We start from the raw sequence: 23,346 nt of genomic DNA, 5'->3' as shown, positions 1-23,346 counted from the left end.
CACAAACATTGGACAGTAAGGACTTGGTTAGGGCAGGGATAATTGGAGATGGGACATCATATGACCTACATTCCAGATGTGTGTCTAATAAGTGTTGGAAACTCTTGGATACCTGCTGTATTCTGTTTCATTGTATTAAGTACTTCATATTTATATTGTCAACTAATATCAGAAAATTTTAACAGTGAAGGGTTATATCAGAACTGTGTACAAATAAAAAGCAGAAACATCGACAGACATTCTTTAAAATTGGTTCTTTTTTGCTTTAATTGACATATTATTGAACAATGATCATTTCATCCAAATAAATTACTGGCTAGATTCCACTAAGAGCTAATCAATGGAATAGGCACATGAAAAAATTGCAAGTCTTCATTTAAATGGCTTCACTTGGTGACAAGTAAAGATTCCCATTCATAAATGTACATCTCCAGTATTTTATTGGAAACTTTTGTTCTGGAAACTTGAAGTAAGTGTTCTACAAGCAGAAATTTATTGCAGTGGTTTTGAATCAGGTTAAGTGCATAATTATTTAATGACTTTGTGACATGTTCTTGACCAATTTGGTTGCTTTTGTGGATTATAAACGAATTCACCGTTCCAAATTATATTAATTTAATACAAACAGACCTCTTACAGAATGAAAACACAATGTTTTATGCTCCATTTAACACCAAATTGATAGGGTAGCACTTTACTAATCTTCCATAAGACTAGTCATTTGAAATGATCTATCCAGTTTTTACTACTGAAATATCATGACGCTGTGGACTTCTAACAAAATTCAATCAATAAATGGCACAATGCTTCAATCAAGCTACATCATAAATTTTATATTCATTACTTGTGCATGACTTCTCTACTAGGGTAATTGTCCCAATACTAAAAACTCATTTCTGTAGAAGTCCCAGTTTTTAATCTACAGAACTGAATCCACCATTTGCATTGGCCATTTGATAGGGGTAAAACACATCAAGTATGCACAATTTTAATGAGACATTTACAAGTCTTTTTCACTGGTTCTCCTCCCTTGTGCTTGAAGAGGCACTGTTCCTTTTTGATATGTTCCTTGCAAACCGTTGGATTCCAGGCGATCGAACTTCAACAGCTTCCAATGTGTCTGTATCCTTATCCTCATAACCTTCATCCGGCTGAGCGGAATGTAGCTCAGGATAAGAGGGCTGGGAATACGGGTTTGGATAGGGGTAGGACCCATGATATATGTATGGATCTTGATCATCATAAGGGCCATAGGTTTGGTAAGAGTTTGGAGGCAATTGCACTACAGGAATGTCTTGATCGGTTGGATCATTGTATCCACCTTAACCCACCACCACCATCAACAGTATCCATAGTTAGCACAGGAGGAGAGGCAGAAGATTAAATATGATTAGGATATTAGAACATGTGTAAATTCAAAAAGCTGTTTAATATTTGATGTACACTCTAATGAGTAAATTTAAAACATACACCAGTCATAAATATCAGCACAGTTTGACAAGACGTCCAGAGATGAGCACACACAGACAGCACAGAGAGAATCCAGTACCAGAATGATAAGAGCTAAATTATAAGACCTGGCTAGAATCTTTTCACTGTCTAACTTTTTTTGTTTATATGTGTGTGTATATATATAAATGGCTCTTCATTGTTAAAAGTTTTGGTGCAAATGCAGCTTTACATTACGCGGAAATGACACAACTTGGTGCGGGCACTGAACTTCTGGTTAAATTATAAAATTTCCTGAGAATTTGTTGGGGTGGAAGTGCAGTTTTTTTAATCACAAAATGTAAATGTCATCTTTGACCACCCCTAAATAATTCGCAAATGTTATGCAACATGATATAGCCCTGAAATGCACGGGATTTTCTCTCTTGGGGAGGTTGATTAGAGTAGTTAATGGCAGAAGATTTGGTGCCTCTTAAATAAACAAAGCTGTCTTTAAATATATTTTTCATTAGGATGGATGAATGAAATGGACGACACACGAAAGGAACTTGGTTTCATAAACAGGTAGGTCATTGTTAGGTCGATTAGTTCATACAAAATGGTTAGAGGGATGAATGCTTTGCCTTATTAAAAAAGTATTTGCTTCTGGATAAGCTGCAGCTGCTTAGCTGAAATGGAAGGGAAAAGGCTGGTCATGATTGTCCAATGATGGTTAATGCTTCAATGTGTTTCGCCTGGATGACGCAAAGTGGAACAAAACAGCTGACCAGAACTCTGCACCTACCCTAGGTGATAGAGAGCACTGGAGAAACGAGCTCAGACTTAGTTCATAGCCGGTAATCATTGTAAACTTCAGGACCTTCAAAGGATTGTCAGACCAGTAGGATTGAGGTGGAAGGGAAAACAAGGACAAACGAAAACACACATAACAGTCAGTAAAAACAGAATTACAAGAAAGCAGAAGTCAAAATTGTGGTCTATGGAATTATTATTCTTTTAAAAACCAGTCCGAGAAATACTAAAAACTATCTTATTTCTCATCCACCCAGTTATTTCCATATTTTTCCACTGCTTTTTGTTTTGCATATTACATGGAACTAATTACATTGATCATACAACACAAACAAAACATTAGCATCACCCGGTCGATGCTGGTGTTTGTGTTCCACGTGGGCATCTTTCCACTTGACATCATCTCACTATTTTAATACTTCATGTTCATTCTTCTTCATGTATTCCTCAGTTCATCCTTGAATGCATTGATATTATTTGCTGCAACTACTTCTAGCTTTTAATCATACTATTTCTGTGGTAGAGCCATAAAAAGTTCTTCATACTCATTAGTAAGTTTACAATAAAAATCCTAATTATGTTTTTAGTGCCAGTTCAGGGTAAAGGCAGTGATAGGTTCAAAACATTACAAGGCTGTGGAGCTATCCAAACAATTCTGCCAATGTTATACTTAAAAGTAGTCTACTTTAATTGGTTTAACTAAGCCCTGTTGGTAGCAGTGGGAGACACATAGGTACAAACAACTGCAAGTGTATTGCAACGTTTCAGACAAATCCTCACGTAAGACGACAATAGATAGTTTTTGAAGACAAGACCAAAAATAAGTTGACATTAACAAGGAGTGCATGCATGAGAATACAGAACAGCAACTTTGACGGTTTTTCTATTTCACAAGACAAACTGCAGCACAATTACATGATTAGTACAAAGATTGATAGGTTCATTCAGTAAGACCTCATACCTCCAACATTGTAGCCAGCGCAGGAGGATGGATCACAGTATCCAGGTGGGCCAGGCGGTCCTCTTGGGCCATTAGCCCCTGTACGTCCCGTATTACCTTGTCGCCCTGGGAGGCCTGGTGCACCTTGACTACCTGTTCGTCCTTCCCCTGGGGGACCTGGTGGATGAAAGAATATGACAGTCAGAGTCATACAGCACAGAAATAAACGCTTCGGTCCAACTCGTCATGCAGGCCAAGTTTCTCAAACGAAACTCATCCCATTTGCCTGCATATGGCTCAATTCCCTCTAAGCCTTTCCTGTTCATGTAGCTGTGCAAATGTTTTTAAATGTTGTGATTGTACCTGCAACTACCACTTCCTCTGGCAGTTCAATCTACATACAACCCACGCTCTGTGTGAAAAAGTTGCTTCTCAGGTCCTCTTTAAATCTTTCTACTCTTGCCTTAAAATTATGCCCTTTAGTCGTGAACCAGGCTGCAAATTAGAAGGATGCTTGTTCACAGACTCAACATCAGAATTGTTTACCCCTCATTTCTCTGTTTAGTTTCCTTTTCTCATTCCCTCCACTGGGATTTGGTTATTTTAACATATGGTTCCAATGAACAACCTCAGATATGGGGGAGACAGTGATGTAGTGGTAATGTCAATGGGCTAGTAATTCAGAAACCCAGGGTGGAGTTCAAATTGCATCACCGCAACTGGGGGAAATTAAATTCACTGAACAGTTTTAGTAATGGTGACCATGAACTCTCATCACTTACTGTAAGAATCTGTGCAGTTCTCTGACGTCCATCAGGGGAAGAAATCTGCCATCCTTACCTGGTTTGGCCTCGGTAGGACTCCAGATCCACAGATGTGAAGGATCTCAGAAATGACATAGCACGCCATTCAGTGCAAGACCATACAGATGGACAACAAATATTCGACTTGCCAACAACACCCACATCCTGTCTTTTTTTTTATTAAAACCTTGCCAATCTAAGTATCTTCATGTGACACTCAAGCTAAGGATTGGTTTGTGCATCTCAGTCTTTCTTCACCTCACTATTGTCAACTGTGCTTCCAGCCACCTGGAGTCCCAAACTCTGCAATTCTGTCCCCATACCTCTTCAACTTTGTCTTTTAAGTCCAACAGGAGAGAATTTAAAGTAAAACCAGAAAATGCTGGAGAAACTCATCAGGTCTGGTAACATGGGTGGAGAGCTAGGTATGACCCTTCAGAACTGAAGAGTAACTCTAACCATCACCCACTGATATTCAAAAGATATTACCATCACTGAATCTCCCACTATCGAAGCTCTGGGGTTAACACTGACCAGAAACAGAACTGGACTAGCTATACAACAGTCATGGCAGGTTAGAGGCTAGGAATTCTGCAGCAAATAATTCACCTCCTAATTTCCCAAAACTACCTACAAGACACACATTAGGACTGTGAGGGAACGGTCCCAATTTATCTTGATGAGTGCAGCTCCAATCCTAATAAGGTCAACACTGTTCAGTACTAAAGCCTGTTTGACTGGCATCTCGTCAGGGATCAGAATAATCAACTTTTCTGTGGACAGTACATGAGGTTTTCTCTCAAGGACTATGTTTAGATTTTAAGAGGCTCTTTTTTTAAATTACACTAATTGCATGACATAGTTATCAAGTAACATTATTTGCATGTTAATGTGGATTTTTGGAGGAATTTCTTCCATTGATAAGATAGCACAAGTATCAAGGATTGCCTACACATCTTATATATCATTAGATCGTTCTTTTCTTGGAATCTATGATTAATTTTTTGTTACTTCATAATAAATAAATTGTCCATTTAAAAAAAATCTCTTTGATGCATCCACCAAAATAAATAGATGCAAACCTTATTTAATAATGATGCAACTTTAAACTCTGATTTTTCCATAAATTATTCTATAACTAGGAAAATATCATTTGTAAATGGACTGCCGAAAACCATTGTAAAATTTAATGTAGTATGGCGGTTATAAGTGAGGCAAACAATTTTTTGATAATCCACCTTTGTGCTCTGTTCCTCTGTACATCAAGAATGTTTAAAGCTTCAGATATCACAGCAATTGCCTCCTGTTCAGAAAGTGTGTGCCTTTTTCTCTCACTGTACTGAATAATGAGTAATTATAAACTCCCACAAACGTGCTTAGTGATGGATGACATTACACAGTGCATAAAGTCTCCGCTGCCTATCCTCCCCAACATTTGTGATTGAGCTGCCATTCAGGTCTGACTGTCTGCTCAACCCCCTGCCGATACTGACTCTGCTCAATGCCTCCAATTCTTCTGCCTCTGGACTTTTGATTCCCTACATCCTCAGCCTCACCACTTTCCTGAGCCAAGGCTAACCTCTATTCCAGCCCCACCTCTGGGCCAAAAACAGTCACAGCTCACCTCACTGAATAGCCGCTGATTGCTTCTCACAGTTTCTATCTCTCTCATAAACACGAGTGACTTGTCCCTGTTTGATTGCCCTTATGACTGAAATTTTCTGGGCATTTTAAGGGTTTTTGGTGGTGAATTCACCTGCCACCATCATGTACTTTGAGTGGTGCATCCTGTCTATTGCCATCATGATTCACTCCTCTCAACGAGGCTCCACGGCCACCACCTTCCAAATCTGTGACCTCAACCATTTAGATCAACAAGGGCATCAGATGTCTGGGAACACCACAACCTTCCAGTCCCCTCTAAACCACACACCATCCTGACTTGGAACCATATTGCTGTTCCTCCTCTGTCACTGGGCCAAAATCCTGTAACTACCTCCCTAATAGCACAGTGTACACACCCACACCACAGCAGTTTAGGAAGACAACACACCACCACCTGCTCGAGGGGAACTAGGGATAGGAAATAAATGCAGAGACTCTGACAGTACGGCACTCTGTTAATACAGGACTCCTGACAAATGATTTGAATCCAGAACCTTTTGCCTCAGAGATAAGAGCTGATAAAATATGTAGTGTACTGTGGAACCCAAAACTCAGTTTAAAAGTGCAGCATGAAAATAGCGCTTTTACCTGGTGAACCTTGTGGTCCTCTCGGTCCCTGTTTGCTGATACCCGGGACTCCGCGATCTCCTTTCGAACCTGGTAAACCTACAAGAATTCAACAATTTGAACAACCTCAGGCCATTGTACGTGTAACAGATTATACAGGATACGGCTCATCTCCTCAGATTAATATCAAACTCTATAAACTGAGTTTATGAACCTGTTCCAATTAAGTTTTTTTTGTTAACTTTGAAGAGAATATAACCAATGAGTCAATGCTGACATGAATCTTCAGCGATGAGGGTGTCACTGGCTAGGCAGCATTTATTGCCCGTCTCTAATTGCCCAAGGGGCAGCTAAGAATCAACCACATTTTTGTGGTTGGAGTCTGGAGTCACATGTAGACCAGCCCAGGTGAGGATGGCAGTTCCCTTCCCTAAAGGACACAAGTGAACCAGATGGGCTTTCCCCCACAACAATCAGCAATGCATTCATGATCATCATTAGATTCTTAATTCCAGATATTTATACAATTCAAATTCCACCATCTAACACGGCAGTATTTGTATCTGGGTCCCTGGGACATGATCTGGGTCAACAGGCTTTTGCCTCCCCTCAATGTCAGCAACATTCCAAGAAATAGATTATCAGCAAGCATCACTTTGAGTGTGTAGGAGTCTATGATTTATAGACCCTGCATCATAGAAAGTTAAAGGAGTAAATTATTGGAGCTTTTTAGGATGTTGAAAGCAATGGTTAGTATAGACAGGAGGTTTTTCTGCTATTGGAGTCCAAGACAAGGCCACACAACCTTAAAATCAGAGCAAGGCCATTTGGGACAGATGTAAGGAAAGCAGCTTTTCCAATACCAAATGGTAAAGGAATGAAACACTCTCCCACAGAAAGCAGTAAGCAAAGCCCAATTGATTGCTAGATTTTTGCTAACTGGGAGTTTTAAAGAACCAATGTAAGTGGTTGGATTCAGGACACAGAATACCTGTGGAGAGATGGTGGCATAGTGCTAAAGACACCAGACTCATACGTAAAAGCCCATGCTCATATACTGCAGAAAGGTTCAAATGCCACCATGTCAATTAGTTAAGAAATCTGGAATTGAGAACTAGTCACAGTTTTTGCTTCCAATCATCAATTGCAATAAAAACACCCAAAGGTTCACTTAAATGACCTACAGGAAAGGAAACTGCCATTTATCAATTTTAGATTGAAACCATCCTTACCTAGTTTGACCAACATGTGACTCCAGATCAAGAGTCATGTGATGGACTTTCGTGTGCCTTCCAAAGTGGTCAAACAAACTCCTCAGTTCAAGGGCAATTAAGGATGAGCAACAAATACTGATTTTGCCAGTGATGAGCACATCCCATGAAAGAATAAAAAAAGGTTTTCTATTCCAGAATAGCTGGAGGGGCTGAATTGCCTGTTCCGATATAAGACAATCTGACAGTTGATACATTACTACAAATAGAGTTAGCTCAGTTGGTTGGCTTGCTACACTGTGTTACAGTGTGGTAGCAACAGAATGGGTTCAGTTCCCAAACCATCTGAAGTTACTATGAAGGACTCTCCTGTCTCTGGTAATCACTATTAACTGTGTCTCTCCAGCAATAGAGCAATCCATTGGTCCAGTAGTACTATGGCAACCTTACTTTAATGAGTACTGTGCTACTATATTTAGTTAAACTATCCCCATCTGGACATTTAGTGCTTTGATTGTGATTATCCAAGGTTCTAGAAGTTGTCCTATCACAGATATACATTTTGTTTTGTGATGTGAAGTTGCCTCAAGATTGAGTGAAATTATTATTTGGGTCAATGTGTTCAGGAAATCCAGTCAAAATAACAAAGTGTGGAAGTGGATGAACACAGCAGGCCAAGGAGCATCTTAGGAGCACAAAAGCTGACGTTTCGGGCCTAGACCCTTCATCAGAAAAGCTTTTCCCGAAACGTCAGCTTTTGTACTCCTGAGATGCTGCTTGGCCTGCTGTGTTCATCCAGCTCCACACTTTGTTATCTCGGATTCTCCAGCATCTGCAGTTCCCATTATCTCTGATCCAGTCAGAATGATTTCTTTTTAGCCAATGTGCAGCTTGTCCATAATTTATGAATTTGCTATAAAACACCTACAGCTCATAACATCTGAAAGAACTTTATGTAAACAATGAAGAACTTCCTCCTTGGAGCAAAACTGATCTTGTGTTGACTTAATAGAAGTGTTTCCAATCATTTGGGGTACTGATGGGATGAACCAAGAGAATCTGTTTGCAGTGGCAGGAGAGTCAATACCCAGAGAACACAGATTCAACTTAATTGACAAAAGAACCAGAGAAAGAAGACCAAGAGAACTGCACACAGAAGATGTACTGCAAGGCTCCTTCAGCAACAGATGACTGGGAACATCACTGACCACAGGTTCCCCTCGAAGCCATGCACCATCCAGACTTGCAATATATTGTCTTTTCTCCACAGTCTCTGGGCCAAAACCTGATAATTCCCTTCCTGACAGCACAGGGAGTACATCCACATAATACAGCCTGCAGTGGCACACAGCCATCTTGCCAAGGGGTAATTATGGAGGTGGAACAAATGTTGGTCTTGCCAGTGCTACCCATGAATGAATTTTTAAAAATACAGTAAGTTATGACAATCTGGAATGTGCTGCCTGAAAGGAATGCGGGAAGATGACATGGGGACTGTCAAAAGAGAATTAGATGAATCGGGGAACATTTGTGGGGCTGTGGACAAAGGAAGGGTTGGGCAACTCTTTCAAAGAATTGACACAAACAGGATGGGCCAAATGGCCTCCTCTTTTGCTGTACAAATCTAGGAGAGAATATTTTTATTCTTACCTCTTTCTCCTGGTCTGCCAGGATTGCCAGGGTTGCCTGGGAAACCTGGTCGGCCCTGAGGTCCTTGCTCTCCTGGAGGGCCTGCAGGACCATCACGGCCCGGCTCCCCTGGAGGACCTGGAGACGCCCGCACCTGAACCGAGTTGCTGGGAATGTGGTTGAGAATAGAGTCGTACCTTGATAAGTGGCCTAAGGAAATCATAATTCCCAAATATTAGTACCACAGATACACAGAGGTTACACTGGCTTCTAGCATAACACAACATCATTTCAAAATAAATTCCCACAGATTCCCTCCACAGTCTGACCTATTAGTAGGAAAATAATATTGGTTTGAATATTTTAGAAACTCTGAATCTTGTCCACTTAAATGACAGAAATGATTGATTTGGGAAAAAATGAGATAACTATTATACAAAAAACAACACAGAAACAAAACATGTGGTCTCACTGGTTTTTATGCGCCACATGAGATTTTATCCATCCATCGATTCCTTTCTTCCTCATGTTTATCCAGCTTTCCTTTACTCTATGCAAACATAGTGTAACTGCCTGACTTTTCAACTTGTTAGCTTTTTCCTGGCTGTGTTAACTTTGTAGTGTTTTGTGAATCGATGTCCAGATCCCTATGCTCCTGTAACTGACTTAGGCTCTTATTTTCTTGGGGGTATGTGGCTTCCTTACTCCTACCAAAGTGCCTCACCTCACATTTATTTCTAATACTAACCATGTTGCACTATCCCCTCTTAGATCTCTCTACTGCCTTTGACACAGTTGTATAAACTTCTAGCTCCAAAGCCTTTGCTCCATGACCTAGCTCAATAGGACTGCCCCCTTCTGGGTGCAATGTCAATTGGTCTCATCATAGGAAATACCATCACCAATGCTTTCTTCTCACTCCGCAATATTACTTCTCAAGAGTCTTCAAAGATTTATCCATGGGCTCTTTCCTCTTCCAGGTGGCACAGTGGCTCAGTAGTTCACACTGCTCTCAGGGACCCGTGTTCCCTGTTCACAGTGCCAGGGACCCGTGTTCAATTCCACCCTCGGGTGACTGTCTGTGTGGAGTTTGTACATCTTCCCCATGTTTGTTCCAGTTTCCTTCCACAGTACAAAGATGTGCATTAGGTGTGCTGGCCATTCTAAATTGCTCATCGTGTCCAGAGATGTGTAGGCTAGATGGATTAGCAACAGGAAATGCAGGATTACAGGGATAGGGTAGGGGAGTTGGTCTGGGTGAGATGTTCTTCAGAGTGGTCAGTTTGGACTCGAAGGGCCAAATGGCCTGCTTCCACACTGTCGGGATTACATGATTCCTGATCCTTTGGTGACATTGCCAACATGGACTTAGTAGGATGAATGGCCTCCTTCTGTGTTGTAATGGGTGTCTTAATCTCCATAGGTGACACCCAATTCTACCTCTCTATCACCTATGTAACCCTTCTACTGCCTTTGTCTGTCAGGTTGCCTGGCTGTCATCCAGTCTCTTCCGAAGGTTAAACACTTAGAAATGTGAAGCCAATGTCTTGGGTTTTTGTGCATGCATGACCATACCCACCTCCCAACCCAGTGCAAGTCCAAGTCCATCCACCATGCTGGACACAGTCTCAGCTTTCCACATGGCAGCCCACTGGAAACAGCAGTAAGTGAGGACAACAGATTAGGAGAGAGATTCCATGGACTCAGACTCTGTTGCCAGCTGCATTCCTATCCAAGAAAATCTGGATGAAGCAGACAAAAAAATGTAGGCCTTGAAGCCTGTATTTCCTGGACTCCAAAGTGATTCAGTTCCTACTTGTGAGCAAGCACTTGCTCTTCTTCAACTGCTGTTCCCAGTTCTGGTTGAAGGTATTCCTGGAGGTGTCATCTTGTGATCACCCACAGCCTTGGACCAATACTCCTACTAATGTCCACCCGATAAGCTCCTCCTCGGGTTCCCAACTTCTCACAGACAATCACAAAGCAAAGGTATGCTTCCTTATTCGATTGGATAGTGCTTGACTATCCGTGCCAAACAGCCATTTTTCACCAATGCCAAGATTTTTGTACTAAATAAATACAAGGTTTCAAAGAAACATAAACTTTTCTAGCCACCCCTCTGATTTTTCTCTCAGGTTGCATTCTCAGCACTGGCTAGTAATTAAACTCACATTCCTGGGCACTCACTTTCCCCAGGCAAATGTAACAACTCACTGTCTAAGGAGGTCATGTGAATAAATGAAAGGCACTACATCATTCTTCTTTTGACTTAAGCATGCATCCTACTACTTTGGTGCATTAAAGGTGCTATTATCAATATACATTGTTGTTGAGATTTGACCATAAATCCTGGTCCTCTGAAACACTATTGCCTTATTTGGATTATTTAATATATTCTGGCAGGAGTACACAAAAAGTGCTTATTTTACCATGGTAAGAATTGCAAATAGTCCCTTTTCCAATAGAAGCACTCAAATTAGCCATTAAAACACCAAGAGAAACTCTCTCAGTAATCACTCACTTTGGATGAGCTGCTCACACACTTGTTGAACAATCACACGAATGGCACTTTGCGACTGAGCATCACCCTGCGTGAAAAGGAAACAAAATCAGCAATAAAAATATGGTTCAAATTGTATCAAAGGCATTCACCCAGGGCTAAGTTTAAACAAAAGTTTGTGCCCTATGATTTCCCCTTGGTCACACTGGATTTTCTTTTTTGCTACCCCTTCACAATAGGACAGAAAGAGACGAGATGTGTGAAGGAACGTACAACATCTGTCTCCTCAACCCATACAAGGTGAGCAAGCTGACTGTATTTACCCTAAACAACCACCTGAATGTGTCCAAGCACAGATACTGGATGAAACCACTGAATGGTTGAACAGGCAGTTCTCTGCCATTGCATCCTGATTGGCCCACTAATCTTCAAAGTCCACTGGTAATTTTTATTTGGGCAGTGAACCTGCCCTCGGGCCATGAATTTTATGAAGGGTGACTGTTTCCCACGTTCTGCTGATTTCTGACCCCTGTCTGAATTTGGCAACAGGGTTGCCAGGCCTACGGGAAAAATTCTAGCCCGAAGTGTGCTCCTATTCTACTTTTCACATATCGTGTCATATTTTCACATTGTGTTTGAAATGACTTGGCAACAAGATAGCAACGGGCTGTTTCCCTTTTGAAATACTTAATGTAATTGATCTGCTCCAAAAGTGCTAAAAGATGCCGTCTTAATGATCTCAACGTAGCACCTGTTTACAGAAATCGTTTCCGCTCGCGCAGTTTCCCGGTCCCACCAACAAGCTGAGCATATTTTGAAGAACTTGCGGCAGGAAGAGGAGACAGCAGCCACCCCCTGGACTTGACTAAAGACAACTCTCCTTTGGCTCTGAGACCTGACCACATGGTTGATGCACAGGTAGTGTGTTTGTCATGGACAGGTGGTGAGATTAATATAACCATGGTGCCGTACAATAATGTGTCCACCCCTAGGCTGATGACAACCAGGACAATCTGCGAGGCTTTGTGTCTGCACTGAACAGCAATGCAAGACAGAAGTACTGTGTGACTTTAAGCTCTGGATTAGTGGGGACAAAAGGCAAGCCAAGGCAGGGATGCCGTGAGCATCCAGGTAAGCGTAAAGTAAGTGTGCACTAAGAGAGTGAGCAAGCAGTCTTGAGAAGCTCCTTGGTCCAGGCTGTGACCAGGTGCCTGTCTCCACATATTAATTCAATTGTCGTTTTAATGCCACTTTAGTGCTTGCCCCCATAACCCACAACTCCCTGGTCAATTAAATCCTTGTCCATATTTAATGACACAGCCACTACTGCTCAGTGGGGAAAACAAATTTCAAGAACTAACCCACTGAAAGACCCCCTGAAAGACGAAATTTCTCCTTCTCTGCATCTCAAATGGGGGTCGTCGCATTTCGAAACTGTACCCCTTGACACAGGACTCCCTCACAAGAGGAAATATAATTTCTCAGCATCTACCCTGTCAAGCCATCCCAGAACCTTGCAAGTTTCAATTACTTTAAATTAATAATCTAAAATCACATACACATAGTGATCAAGACTGTAGTTTAAAATTAATTTTCAAAATGACTTTATGAAATCCCTGACGGTACCCAAAGTGGAAATTTGATCCCTTCAAGTTCATCTTGGACGTCTGGGGAAGTTTGTTACAATTTATTAATATATTACATTTTCACTGCTTCAGAGCAGTTTCCCAATGGAGTCATTTCATTGTTTTTCCAGTCTGACAATATGACCCTATTTTAATCACATTCACATGAATGATATGTGTACTTTCTATTTAAAATGCTAAACCATCACACTCAATACGATATAGCGAAGCCACAGAGGAATGAATAAATGCCTGATGTTAACTCTCAAAAACATAAAGCGTTTAAATTAGCAGTTTATCATTTTCAATAAAACATATCTTTTTCCAATTCTCAAAACAAAGGGAATCAGTTGAAGCCAAGTACAATTGACCCTAACGATTTGTTATTGGGATCCATTTCAAAGGAAATATTTGCAAATATATTAACACTATTGCTAACAGCATTGGTAAGCAGAAGAAGAATGAAATAAACAGTTGATTTTCCCTATAATTATTCTTTGCATCACTTTTTAAACTTAAGAACTTTTTTTGCCATGTAATGTATTCCTTGACATTTCATCCTTTATTTTAAACAAAATATTTCTACCCCTCTGCAAGGTGAAAATCTCTACAAATGGCCACTGGAAAAATGAAGCAGCCATCCCATTTTGTAGTTTTACTAAATCATCTTAAAAACTTTAAGAAAGAAGATTTTATTTTTAAGCTTTGCTGGAGCGAGTTCTCATTATTAAGCGGAGGTAGTAAGAACTGCTGATATTGGAGTCTGAGATTACAAGGTGTGGAGCTGGAGGAACACAGCAGGCCAAGCAGCATCAGAGGAGCAGGAAAGCTGATGTTTTGGGTCAGGACCCTTCTTCAGAAATGGGGGAGGGGAAGGGGGCTCTGAAATAAATAGAGAGGGGGGCGGCATTTATAGCAGGTAGATAGTGGAGCAGATAGTTGGGAGACAAGTCAGACAGGTTAAGGAGGCGGGGATGAAGACAGTAAAGGTGATTATAGGTAGGAAGTGGGGATGGGGGTTCGTCGGTGAGGTGGGAGGAATGGATAGGTTGGAAGAAGGACAGGTCAAGGAGACGGGGGTAGGGGTGGGGGGCGCCGGTCTTGGGATGAGGTTTGCGGTGGGGAGATTTTGAAGCTAGTAAAGTCTACATTGAGACCTTTGGGTTGTAGACTTCCAAGGCGGAATATGAGGTGCTGTTCCTCCAGTTTCCAGGTGGTATCGTTCTGACATTGGAGGTGGCGCAGGATGGACATGTCATTCCAGGGAACAGCAGGGGGAGCTGAAGTGGTTCGCAACTGGGAGGTATTGTTGTTTGTTGCAAACCGAGCGTAGGTGTTCCACAAAGAGGTCTCCAAGCCTCTGCTTGGTTTCCACGATGTAGCGGAGGCCAAGGGGGAACAGTGGAGACAATATACCACATTAACAGATGTGCAGGTGAACATCTATTTAATGGGGAAGGCTTTTTTGGGGCCTGGGATGGAGGTGAAGGGGGAGGTGTAGGGACAGATGTAGCATCTCCGGCGGTTGCAGGGAAAGGTGTCGGGGGTGGTGAGGCTAGTGAGGAGTGTGGAGCGGATGAGGGAGTCGCAGAGGGAGCAGTCCCTCTGGAAAGCAGATAAGGTTTGAAGGGAAATATATCCTTGGTAGTGGGGTCAGATTGCAGGTGACGGAAGTGGCCAGGAATGATGTGTTGAATCCGAAGGTTAATGGGGTGATACACGAGGTCAAGGGGAATTCTGTCTTTGTTTTTATTGTGGGGAAGGGGTGTCAGGGCTGAGGTGCGGGAAATGCAAGAGATGCAGTCAAGGGTGCTTTTGACCACTGTGGAGGGGAAATTGCGGTCCTTGAAAAACGAAGACACCTGGGATGTCTGGGAGTGGAACACCTCACCTTGGGAGCAGATGCAGTGGAGGCAGACGATTTGGGAATAGGGGATGGTATTCTTGCAGGAGGGTGGGTAAGAGGAGGTGTATTCTAGGTAGTTATGGGAGTCAGTGGGCTTGAAATAGATATCAGTTTCAAGATGGTCACCAGAGATGGAGACAGAGAGGTCCAGGAAGGAGAGAGAGGTATCGAAGATGGTCCAGGTGAACTTAAGTTTGGGGTGGAAGGTGTCAGTAAAGTAGATGAACCATTCGAGCTCCTTGTGGGACCATGAAGCGGCGCCGATACAGTCATCGATATAACGGAGGAAGAGGTGGGGGATGGTGCCAGTGTAGCTTTGGAAGAGGGATTGTTCCATGTATCCTATGAAGAGGCAGGCATACATTAGGACCATGCAGGTACCCATGGCCACCCCCTTTGTCTGTTGGAAGTGGGAGAAGTTGAAGGAGATCTCCTTCAATCCCTCCTCCACAGCTTCACTGGCACCATCCTGCCACCTCTTCCTCAGTTATATCGATGACTGTATCAGCACTGTCTCATGGTCCCACAAGGAGCTCAAACAGTTCATCAACTTTACTGACACCTTCCACCCCAACCTTAAGTTCACCTGGACCATCTCTGATATCTCTCTCTCCTTCTGGGACCTCTCTGTCTCCATCTCTGGTGACCATCTGGAAACTGATATCTATTTCAAGCCCAATGACTCCCATAACTACCCAGAATATACCTCGTCTTACCCACCCTCCTGCAAGAATACCATCCCCTATTCCCAATTCCTCTACCTCCACTGCATCTGCTCCCCAAGATGAGGCGTTCCACTCACGGACATCCCAGATGTCCTCGTTTTTCAAGGACTGCAATTTCCCCAACACAGTGGTCAAAAACACCCTAGACCGCATCTCTTGCATATCCCACACCTCAACCCTCACACCCATTCCCCACAATAAAAACAAAGACAGAATTCCCCTTGCCCTCATGTATCACCCCATTAACCTTCGGATTCAACGCATCAATCTCTGCCACTTCCACCACCTGCAATCTGACCCCACTACGAGGATATATTTCCCTCCCCACCTTATCTGCCTTCCTAACGGACCAGTCTCTCCCTGACTCCATCATCCGCTCCACACTCCCCCCCCAGTCCCACCACACCCAGCAGTTTTCCCTGCAACCGCAGGAGATGCTACACCTGCCCCTACACCGCCCCCTTATCCGCATCCCAGGCCCCAAGAAAACCTTCCACATCAAACAGATGTTCACCTGCACATCTGCTGATGTGCTCTGTTGTATCCGCTGTTCCCGATGTGGCCTCCTCTACATCAGGGAAACCAAGCAGAGGCTTGGAGACCTCTTTGTGGAGCACCTACGCTCGGTTCACAACAATTCACAATACCTCCCAGTTGCGAACCATTTCAGCTCCCCCTCCTACTCCCTGGAATGACATGTCCATCCTGGGCTTCCGCCAGTGTCACAATGATGCTGGAGGAACAGCACCTCATATTTCGCCTTGGAACCCTACAACCCAATGGTCTCAATGTAGACTTTACTAGCTTCAAAATCTCCCCACCGCAAACCTCATCCCAAGACCAGAGGGCCCCACTCCCATCCCCGCCTCCTTGACCTGTCCTTCTTCTCACCTATCCGCTCCTCCCACCTCACCGACGAACCCCCATCCCCACTTCCTACCTATACTCACCTTTACTGGCTTCATCCCCGCCTCCTTGACCTGTCTGTCTTCTCTCCCACATATCTGCTCCACTATCTACCTGCTATCAACGCCTCCCCCCCACCATTTATTTCGGAGCCCCCTTCCCCTCCCCCATTTCTGAAGAAGGGCCCCGACCTGAAACGTCAGCTTTCTTACCCCTCTGATGCTGCCTGGTCTGCTGTGTTCATCCAGTTCCACACTGTGTTATCTTATTATTAAGCCACTTCTGGTCAGATGACAGTATTAGGCAGTCTCAAACACCATATGAAAGATTTGTCAAAAGAAAAATTGGCAATGTTAAACTTCCAATTTTAGCTCATTTATAGTATTAAAGTGATGGAGTTTTATAGGTCCTTTAGAGCCCAAGTTACTGCGACAACGTACATGTAATATCCTAGAAATATCGATGTGATGGTAGAAGCTCCAATTTCTTTCAATAGTATGACTAACTAACAATCTCTCCTAGTCTCACTGCCTGCTATTGACATGTGGTGGAAAGATTTTCAGATTAATATTTGTCCTATTTGCCACAAGATCTGGGAGTGGGAATTGAACCTGGAGCTTTTGGCTCAGAGGCAAGGACATTCCAAACTGTGCCACAAAACCTCCATATTTAAACGTGCTTTCATCCTGATGTCCTCAAAGCGTGAAATAATGCACGAGTGGAACTATTGTTGCCAGAAAATCATTAATTCTAGCCCCACACTTTGCAAAATAACTTTGTAATTTAAATGGATCCAAGAAATATCTTTCTGCAAATGAAAAATACTAATTTCAAAGGGAGCATGCATTACTTGTTTAAATATATTTTCCAAGAATAAACAGCAATCAACTCCATTGATAAACCTATACAGCCTGGTTAAATTTTCAGGACTTTCATGCAAGCTGTTAAGCCTATTGTTCAGTAATTAATTTGGATAACATACACAAATTGCATAGTACAGGCTACACCTTTGGTCAATTCTTGCTCAGAAATTTGTCAAATTATCATAATTACTTTAAGTAACATAAATGATACTCAGATTGTAAAACATTTTGTCATGTTAATTTTCAAACTTCTGACTTTGCTGCATTTGGCATTAATCAATGTTTACATTATTGTTTACTAATTACTGTATTCTAAAAGAGCATCACATTTTGGAAGAATAGTGATTGTGCTAACATTCAACGATGTTACAAAACTTTGCTAGTTAAAACAAATCTTTGAGAACTTACCCTTGGACCTCTCTCTCCCTTTTGACCAGGTGGACCCTGTAATAAAATTAGCAGTAAATATTGATTAATATAGAAACGAACGTAGTTCAGAGATATCAGTGGCTTTTCCCTATCCCTCCATATCTCACCATATCAATATTCTATTCCTTTCTCCCTCCTGCATACATTGCCTCCCTTTACCTGCATCAAATGCCAGCTTTCTTTTTACAATCAATGTGCAGAAAGTCACACCAATTATTGAAATCATTGTTTTTGCTTTGCTGTTCCTAATAGTAATTTTCGTCTTCAGTTACTAATAACTCACTCACTACGTCACAGGAACTATGATAACAGTCATGCAGCTCTGCTGAAAAAGAATACAAGTGGCAAGGCAATAACTACAAAGATTTTCAATCATTCTGTACTTTTCTTGACCCTTGAATCAATACTTTCTACTTGAAATTCTTGGACGACTCTCCTTTAATATGTACATTTTGTATATTATACTGTGATATTTGGTCAGGTTCATTCATATGGTCTGAACATCTCCACATTTATTTGGAGGGGAACAGCATTGCCTCCTTGGCATGTATCCACACCAGGTTATCCATCAGAACAGGCCACAGTCTCAAACTCTGGAAATTCTAAAAATACTTCAGTATCCACTCCACCATGATACAATGTGTGAAGCTACTGAACCATATTTCAGATGGCTCGGAGTCAGGACCCTTTTGTGTTACTTGATGTCGTAGTAATCTTTAAAATGGAAACTGCAACTCATTGCTATTCATTGCAAGAAGCATGAAGCACAGTGAATGAGTGCCACACAATTAATTACTGGGTTGCCTAAAACACAATTCCAGTCTTGAATTATGACCTTAACTGCTTTAAATTCCTATCAAAGACAAAGTCTGTGTTGATTTTCCTAACCTGTCCCAGCAAGGGCCAACCATAAAGAAAGAAAACCATTCCAAATATATTTATACTTGCTGAGAAACCTTTTTGCTGAAACCCCCCACAAGAATTAAGAAGTCACTGCTTTTGTAGTCTGGAAAAGTCACTTCAGTGTTTGAATTGAATAGATGTCATCTCTGAAAGGTTTGAAAAGTTTGCTGAAGACAACAGCCCAATTAACAGAGACAATAAATTTGTGAAGAGTTGTCAGGGACTATTGAGAAGCCTGGAAATATTTTTTTGTTAAACGTATTTAACAGAGGAATTGCTGTGTCATTTAGTTTTTGCTGTGTCTGCACTGCACATGATTTAGACGTACATTCATCACCCTTTGAATAGGGAACAAACCATACCAGTAACTTGTTCATTGCCCAGTTTTGCTACTTTCGTTTGACTTGGAAAGTTTATAATGGGACGTAGTTTGACTATTCATTGAGTGGCCTCCTGAAATGCTCAGTGAGAAATAAAGTGCCTATGGGCAGGTCAATGTGATGTTTTCCATGGTCTGACACTAATGGTCTCAAGTGAACTTTGGATTATCCACATATGGAGTAAGTCAGTGTCCTATGTGGATTTTGTTAAGCAGAGTCTGCTGTCCTCAAGGGAGGCTGAAAGCAGAGACCACTGTTGTTGGGGCAATGATGAACCCTTTCATTTCAGTCTGTATGTGCCTTAGGATTCTGTCCACTGTCAAAGTGGAACAAATCTAGTGATGTGAACATTAGCTGCTGTTTTCAGATTGGCCAATTTGCTTTTAAATACTCTCTTGGTGTCTTTTTCCACATCTGTCAATGAAAACTTAGTGTCGCTCATGGGTTTTTCTTCATCGGATGAATTGTGATGGTGTGGCCGTGAATGGTAGGCGGGACCAGCACCAGGAGACAGACAGGGGTGGTGGCCCTGTGCATCCCTGACACTGTCGACATGGCAGTGTCTAGAAGCACAGCCATGACACCACAAACACACACACACACACACACACACACACACACACACACACACATACACACACACACAAACTCAAACACATACTCTGTCTGTCTCTCTCTCTCCCCCAATCCCACTCTGCATCAGTCAACCTCTGTTTGCCACCCCTACTAGGAAACATCAGAGACCTCACACAAAGGGCTAACATGCTTTAATGACCTCGAGGTTGTCTTGAAGGCTATTAAGGACAGAAGCTCTTTTCCATTAGACTTATGGAAGCAGCTGTATGCAGAGGGCAGGGTCTATGGGCAGCTCTAGAGAATCTAGCTCCAGTGCAGCAAGAGAGTGCTGATGTTCTGCGATCTACAGGATACCACAAACTCAATGCTTCATGCTCCTATGCTGGTGAGTTGATGTTATAAGACTGCCATTGCACAGGACTGTTATTATAGGAGGTGGCTGCCAGGCATCCCCATCAGATATCTCATACACAATAGATGTCTATCACTCTATCGCAGCTACTGCCTCACACATTTGCCAAGGTTCACACATATAGCATAAGAGCAGCTAAAATACTCAGCAGCTCACACTCCTTCAGCTCAATGACCTTGCAACACCAGTAGGAGGACCTGCACACCTGACAGTTTTTCACCAAAGGCATACACACGACAGGGATTCATGCACCAAGATGGACCTTTACATTGAGCCCCCTTTTGAGTTTAGCCATGCCTGCCTGCCCCAGTCATATTTTCTGGTGTCAGACAGTGTGGTTGTCTCACATAGGGATGCTTTTTATGGCCCAGTCAGGATTCACCCCTTGGGAAACTGGAAGTACTTGTGCAAAGAAACAACTTGGTTATACATACTTACTAGAGTTTGGAGAAGTCTACCCCAAATGCTACGTGCCTCACATAGTCAGGTTTATGAACACACATATTTCCCATTTTGCCCCATGAGATTGCAGAGGTTCATATAATTGCAGGGGCTGGGAAGTTAATTGGTATTCATGGTACACTAATGAATGCAAAACAGTCTGCTGACCATGAGTGTTGGGAAAACTGACCTACCTGAAGTTTGTGAGAACTTAGTTGCAAAACTTTATTCAATTTTTGCCTCTCATCCAATCAAGATACTTTGCCTGTCATTCCAAAGCCTTCAGATGGAAAATTCTGCCTTTAAATTCAAAATCATATCAACTATGGCCTGGAAATTTCCGTGGGGACGTTTCTTCAATCACAGGGGAAGCAGCATCAGGAATACTCCTTTGACACAGCTTATTATGTATTCAAACCTCAGAATTAGGGGTTGCTAAGCCTCCAGTATTGTTCTGAAGACCCCAGGGATTGAAGGTTAATCTCCTGGATACTGCTGCAAGCAAGTCAGGCAAAAAGCAAACAAGCATCAGGTGTTCAACTCCAGTTTTCTTCAAACACTTACACCTAAACAATGCTAGAAATGTTGGAGATGGAGGAGTGAGAACAGTTTAGACTGAGAGACAAGTGTCATCCAATTGGATAATGAAGAGGCCGTTTGCTTTCTGAGTGGCTGTGGGAAGGTAGGTCTCTGTGAGAATGAATGAATGGCCAATGGTGGCAGTGTTGGGTCGGGCAGTTGTAAGCTGGAGCTCATCTGACAAACATTTCAGAAATGCATCATGGGTTGGCATCTAGCACTGTTATCAGCCCAATCAGATCAAACCTGCCCTAATTATGGTTGCCACCAAACAAAGATCTGCTTTTACATCATGCCCAAATCAAATTAAATGTGGATAAATTGTCAAAAGGGACAGAATCTGGAAGCACCTCTTTGTACTAAACTACAAAGTTTGCTGTTGATTTTCTGGTCTTCCAGTGCAAAGATTTGTTCCTGACCAAGTGTTTCAGACTAGTATAGTCACGTCTCGAGGACTAGTAGCTGTAGGATACAATAAAGACACAATGGGGAAAGACCTGCTGGAACACATGCAAAACCCCCTGGGCTATGTGTCTGGCATTAACTGAATGTCCCACATATTCCAATGGCCAGATAATCATTGGTGCTGCATAGGCAAGGCATGCATTGGGACCATGTGGAATCCCAGGTGCAGCTGACTGTGTGGAAATTGAAAATTCTGATGGATAATTCCTTTGCATTTAGAACCCTCCATTCATTGAAGTCTAAGAACTCACTTAACCTTATGGGTTATCTTGGAAAAAATCTGAGAGCTTAAAAACCTCTTCCAAGTGTTCAAGGGTAATGGCATCCAAAGAACTGGGTCAAGAGATGCCTACAGGGACAGCATCAGAAATACTCTACACGCCCTGACACACTACCCTGCATCAGAAACACATCGGAACTCACTACGAGACTTCTACGACCACTGGGCAGCAGAGTGGCACACAAGCCCATATCAACCCTACAACAACTGCTCACCCGAACTAAAGACCCACTCCCCGCCATGGACAGGACCAATGTCATCTACAAGATCCCCTGCAGAGACTGTGAGAAACGCTACATCGAACAAACAAGAAGGAAACTAACCACAAGAGTACACGAACACCAACTGGCCACAAAAAGGCACGACCAATACTCACTCATCTCAATCCACACGGACAAGGAGAACCATGACTTTGACTGGGACAACACCATGATCCCGAGACAGGCTAGGCAGAGACAGGCACGAGAATTCCTTGAAGCATGGCACTCCACGAAGCAGGCTATTAATAATACATTGAACTCGACCCCATATACATTCCACTATAGAGGAATCCGGGAAGTGAGGCAATCCATCACAACGGACCCCAGAGTTTAAAAACCAGGTGGGGAAACACACGACGCTTCGTCAGAGGCTGCACTGAGGACGTTACCAAGCACAGTAATGAAACGTCTGCGGAACAACAAACCAGCTCAGTGAGCCAACCAACTTCAACACCCACAACCCAAGCTACAAATCTGCTCCAAAACCTTAGTTTAAAAACCTACTCCAACTCAGGGGCAGCTATTAAATTGAAACACCCAACTCAGTACTCCTACTTCAACCCCACAGCCATCCAATTCAACTCATCCCCCACCCTCCCCAACGCAGACAAACCCCTTGCAGGTTCAACAGCAGACCCTTCCTCGTCCTAATCCCCAACCTGACCCGACATTACCTTCCTCCCAGATCTGACCCAACTCTAAGTCCTACCATGACCTACCCTAAACACTCATCCACTTGTCTGGCACCCTAACATCAGCCCCATCCTACCACATCACTTACCCTTTCACAATAGCTGTTCAGGTGTCTGCTGGACAGTGAAACTACAGTATATGCCACTCAGTGCTGCAACAGAGGGAACAGTTTCTACAAACATCTTCACTATGGATTCCTGAAAAGGTTTAAAACAGAGGACTACAATCCAGGACTCTCAAGTGCAGTATACATATGAAGGGGAGTGGATTCTCTTTAGGATTGGAAATATTATAAGCATATCTTACACTCTAAGTGTAGGGGAGCACCTCTGAGTGGTATGTGTTGC

The 23,346-nt window shown here is 42.6% G+C and overlaps 1 protein-coding gene and 1 long non-coding RNA gene across 8 annotated transcripts in view; one reads left to right on the top strand and one right to left on the bottom strand.

The window, feature by feature from the left end:
* Positions 1-239: 239 nt before the first annotated feature.
* col14a1a (collagen, type XIV, alpha 1a) overlaps positions 240-23,346 on the bottom strand; it is a 222,218-nt gene continuing 199,111 nt past the window's right edge. For 4 of the 6 annotated variants that reach the window (XM_048528630.2, XM_059645934.1, XM_059645935.1 and 1 more), the window contains 6 exons: positions 17,990-18,025; positions 11,578-11,644; positions 9,078-9,266; positions 6,238-6,315; positions 3,203-3,358; positions 240-1,321 (listed from right to left, as the gene is read on the bottom strand). In XM_048528630.2, coding sequence (XP_048384587.1) covers positions 1,014-1,321; positions 3,203-3,358; positions 6,238-6,315; positions 9,078-9,266; positions 11,578-11,644; positions 17,990-18,025 — 834 coding nt within the window. In that variant the 3' untranslated portion in view covers positions 240-1,013. Of the gene's footprint in view, positions 2,309-3,202; positions 3,359-6,237; positions 6,316-9,077; positions 9,267-11,577; positions 11,645-17,989; positions 18,026-23,346 lie in introns of all 6 variants that reach the window. The other 2 variants (XM_059645937.1, XM_059645936.1) reach the window with 2 other exon arrangements.
* Positions 1,751-23,342, top strand: LOC125451498 (uncharacterized). 2 transcript variants are annotated; one of them, XR_007247317.2, is made up of 4 exons: positions 1,751-2,013; positions 11,796-11,856; positions 12,318-12,474; positions 20,979-23,342. It is a non-coding gene; the product is annotated as an uncharacterized LOC125451498 (long non-coding RNA). The 2 variants fall into 2 exon arrangements; XR_007247316.2 differs by lacking the exon at positions 20,979-23,342 and having other exon boundaries at positions 12,318-13,071.

The sequence above is a fragment of the Stegostoma tigrinum genome, chromosome 5 (genome assembly GCF_030684315.1).
Source record: "Stegostoma tigrinum isolate sSteTig4 chromosome 5, sSteTig4.hap1, whole genome shotgun sequence".
NCBI classification, from domain to species: domain Eukaryota; kingdom Metazoa; phylum Chordata; class Chondrichthyes; order Orectolobiformes; family Stegostomatidae; genus Stegostoma; species Stegostoma tigrinum.
The sequence above is the reverse complement of the archived record's forward strand: the minus strand, read 5'-3'. Positions and strand labels throughout refer to the sequence as shown.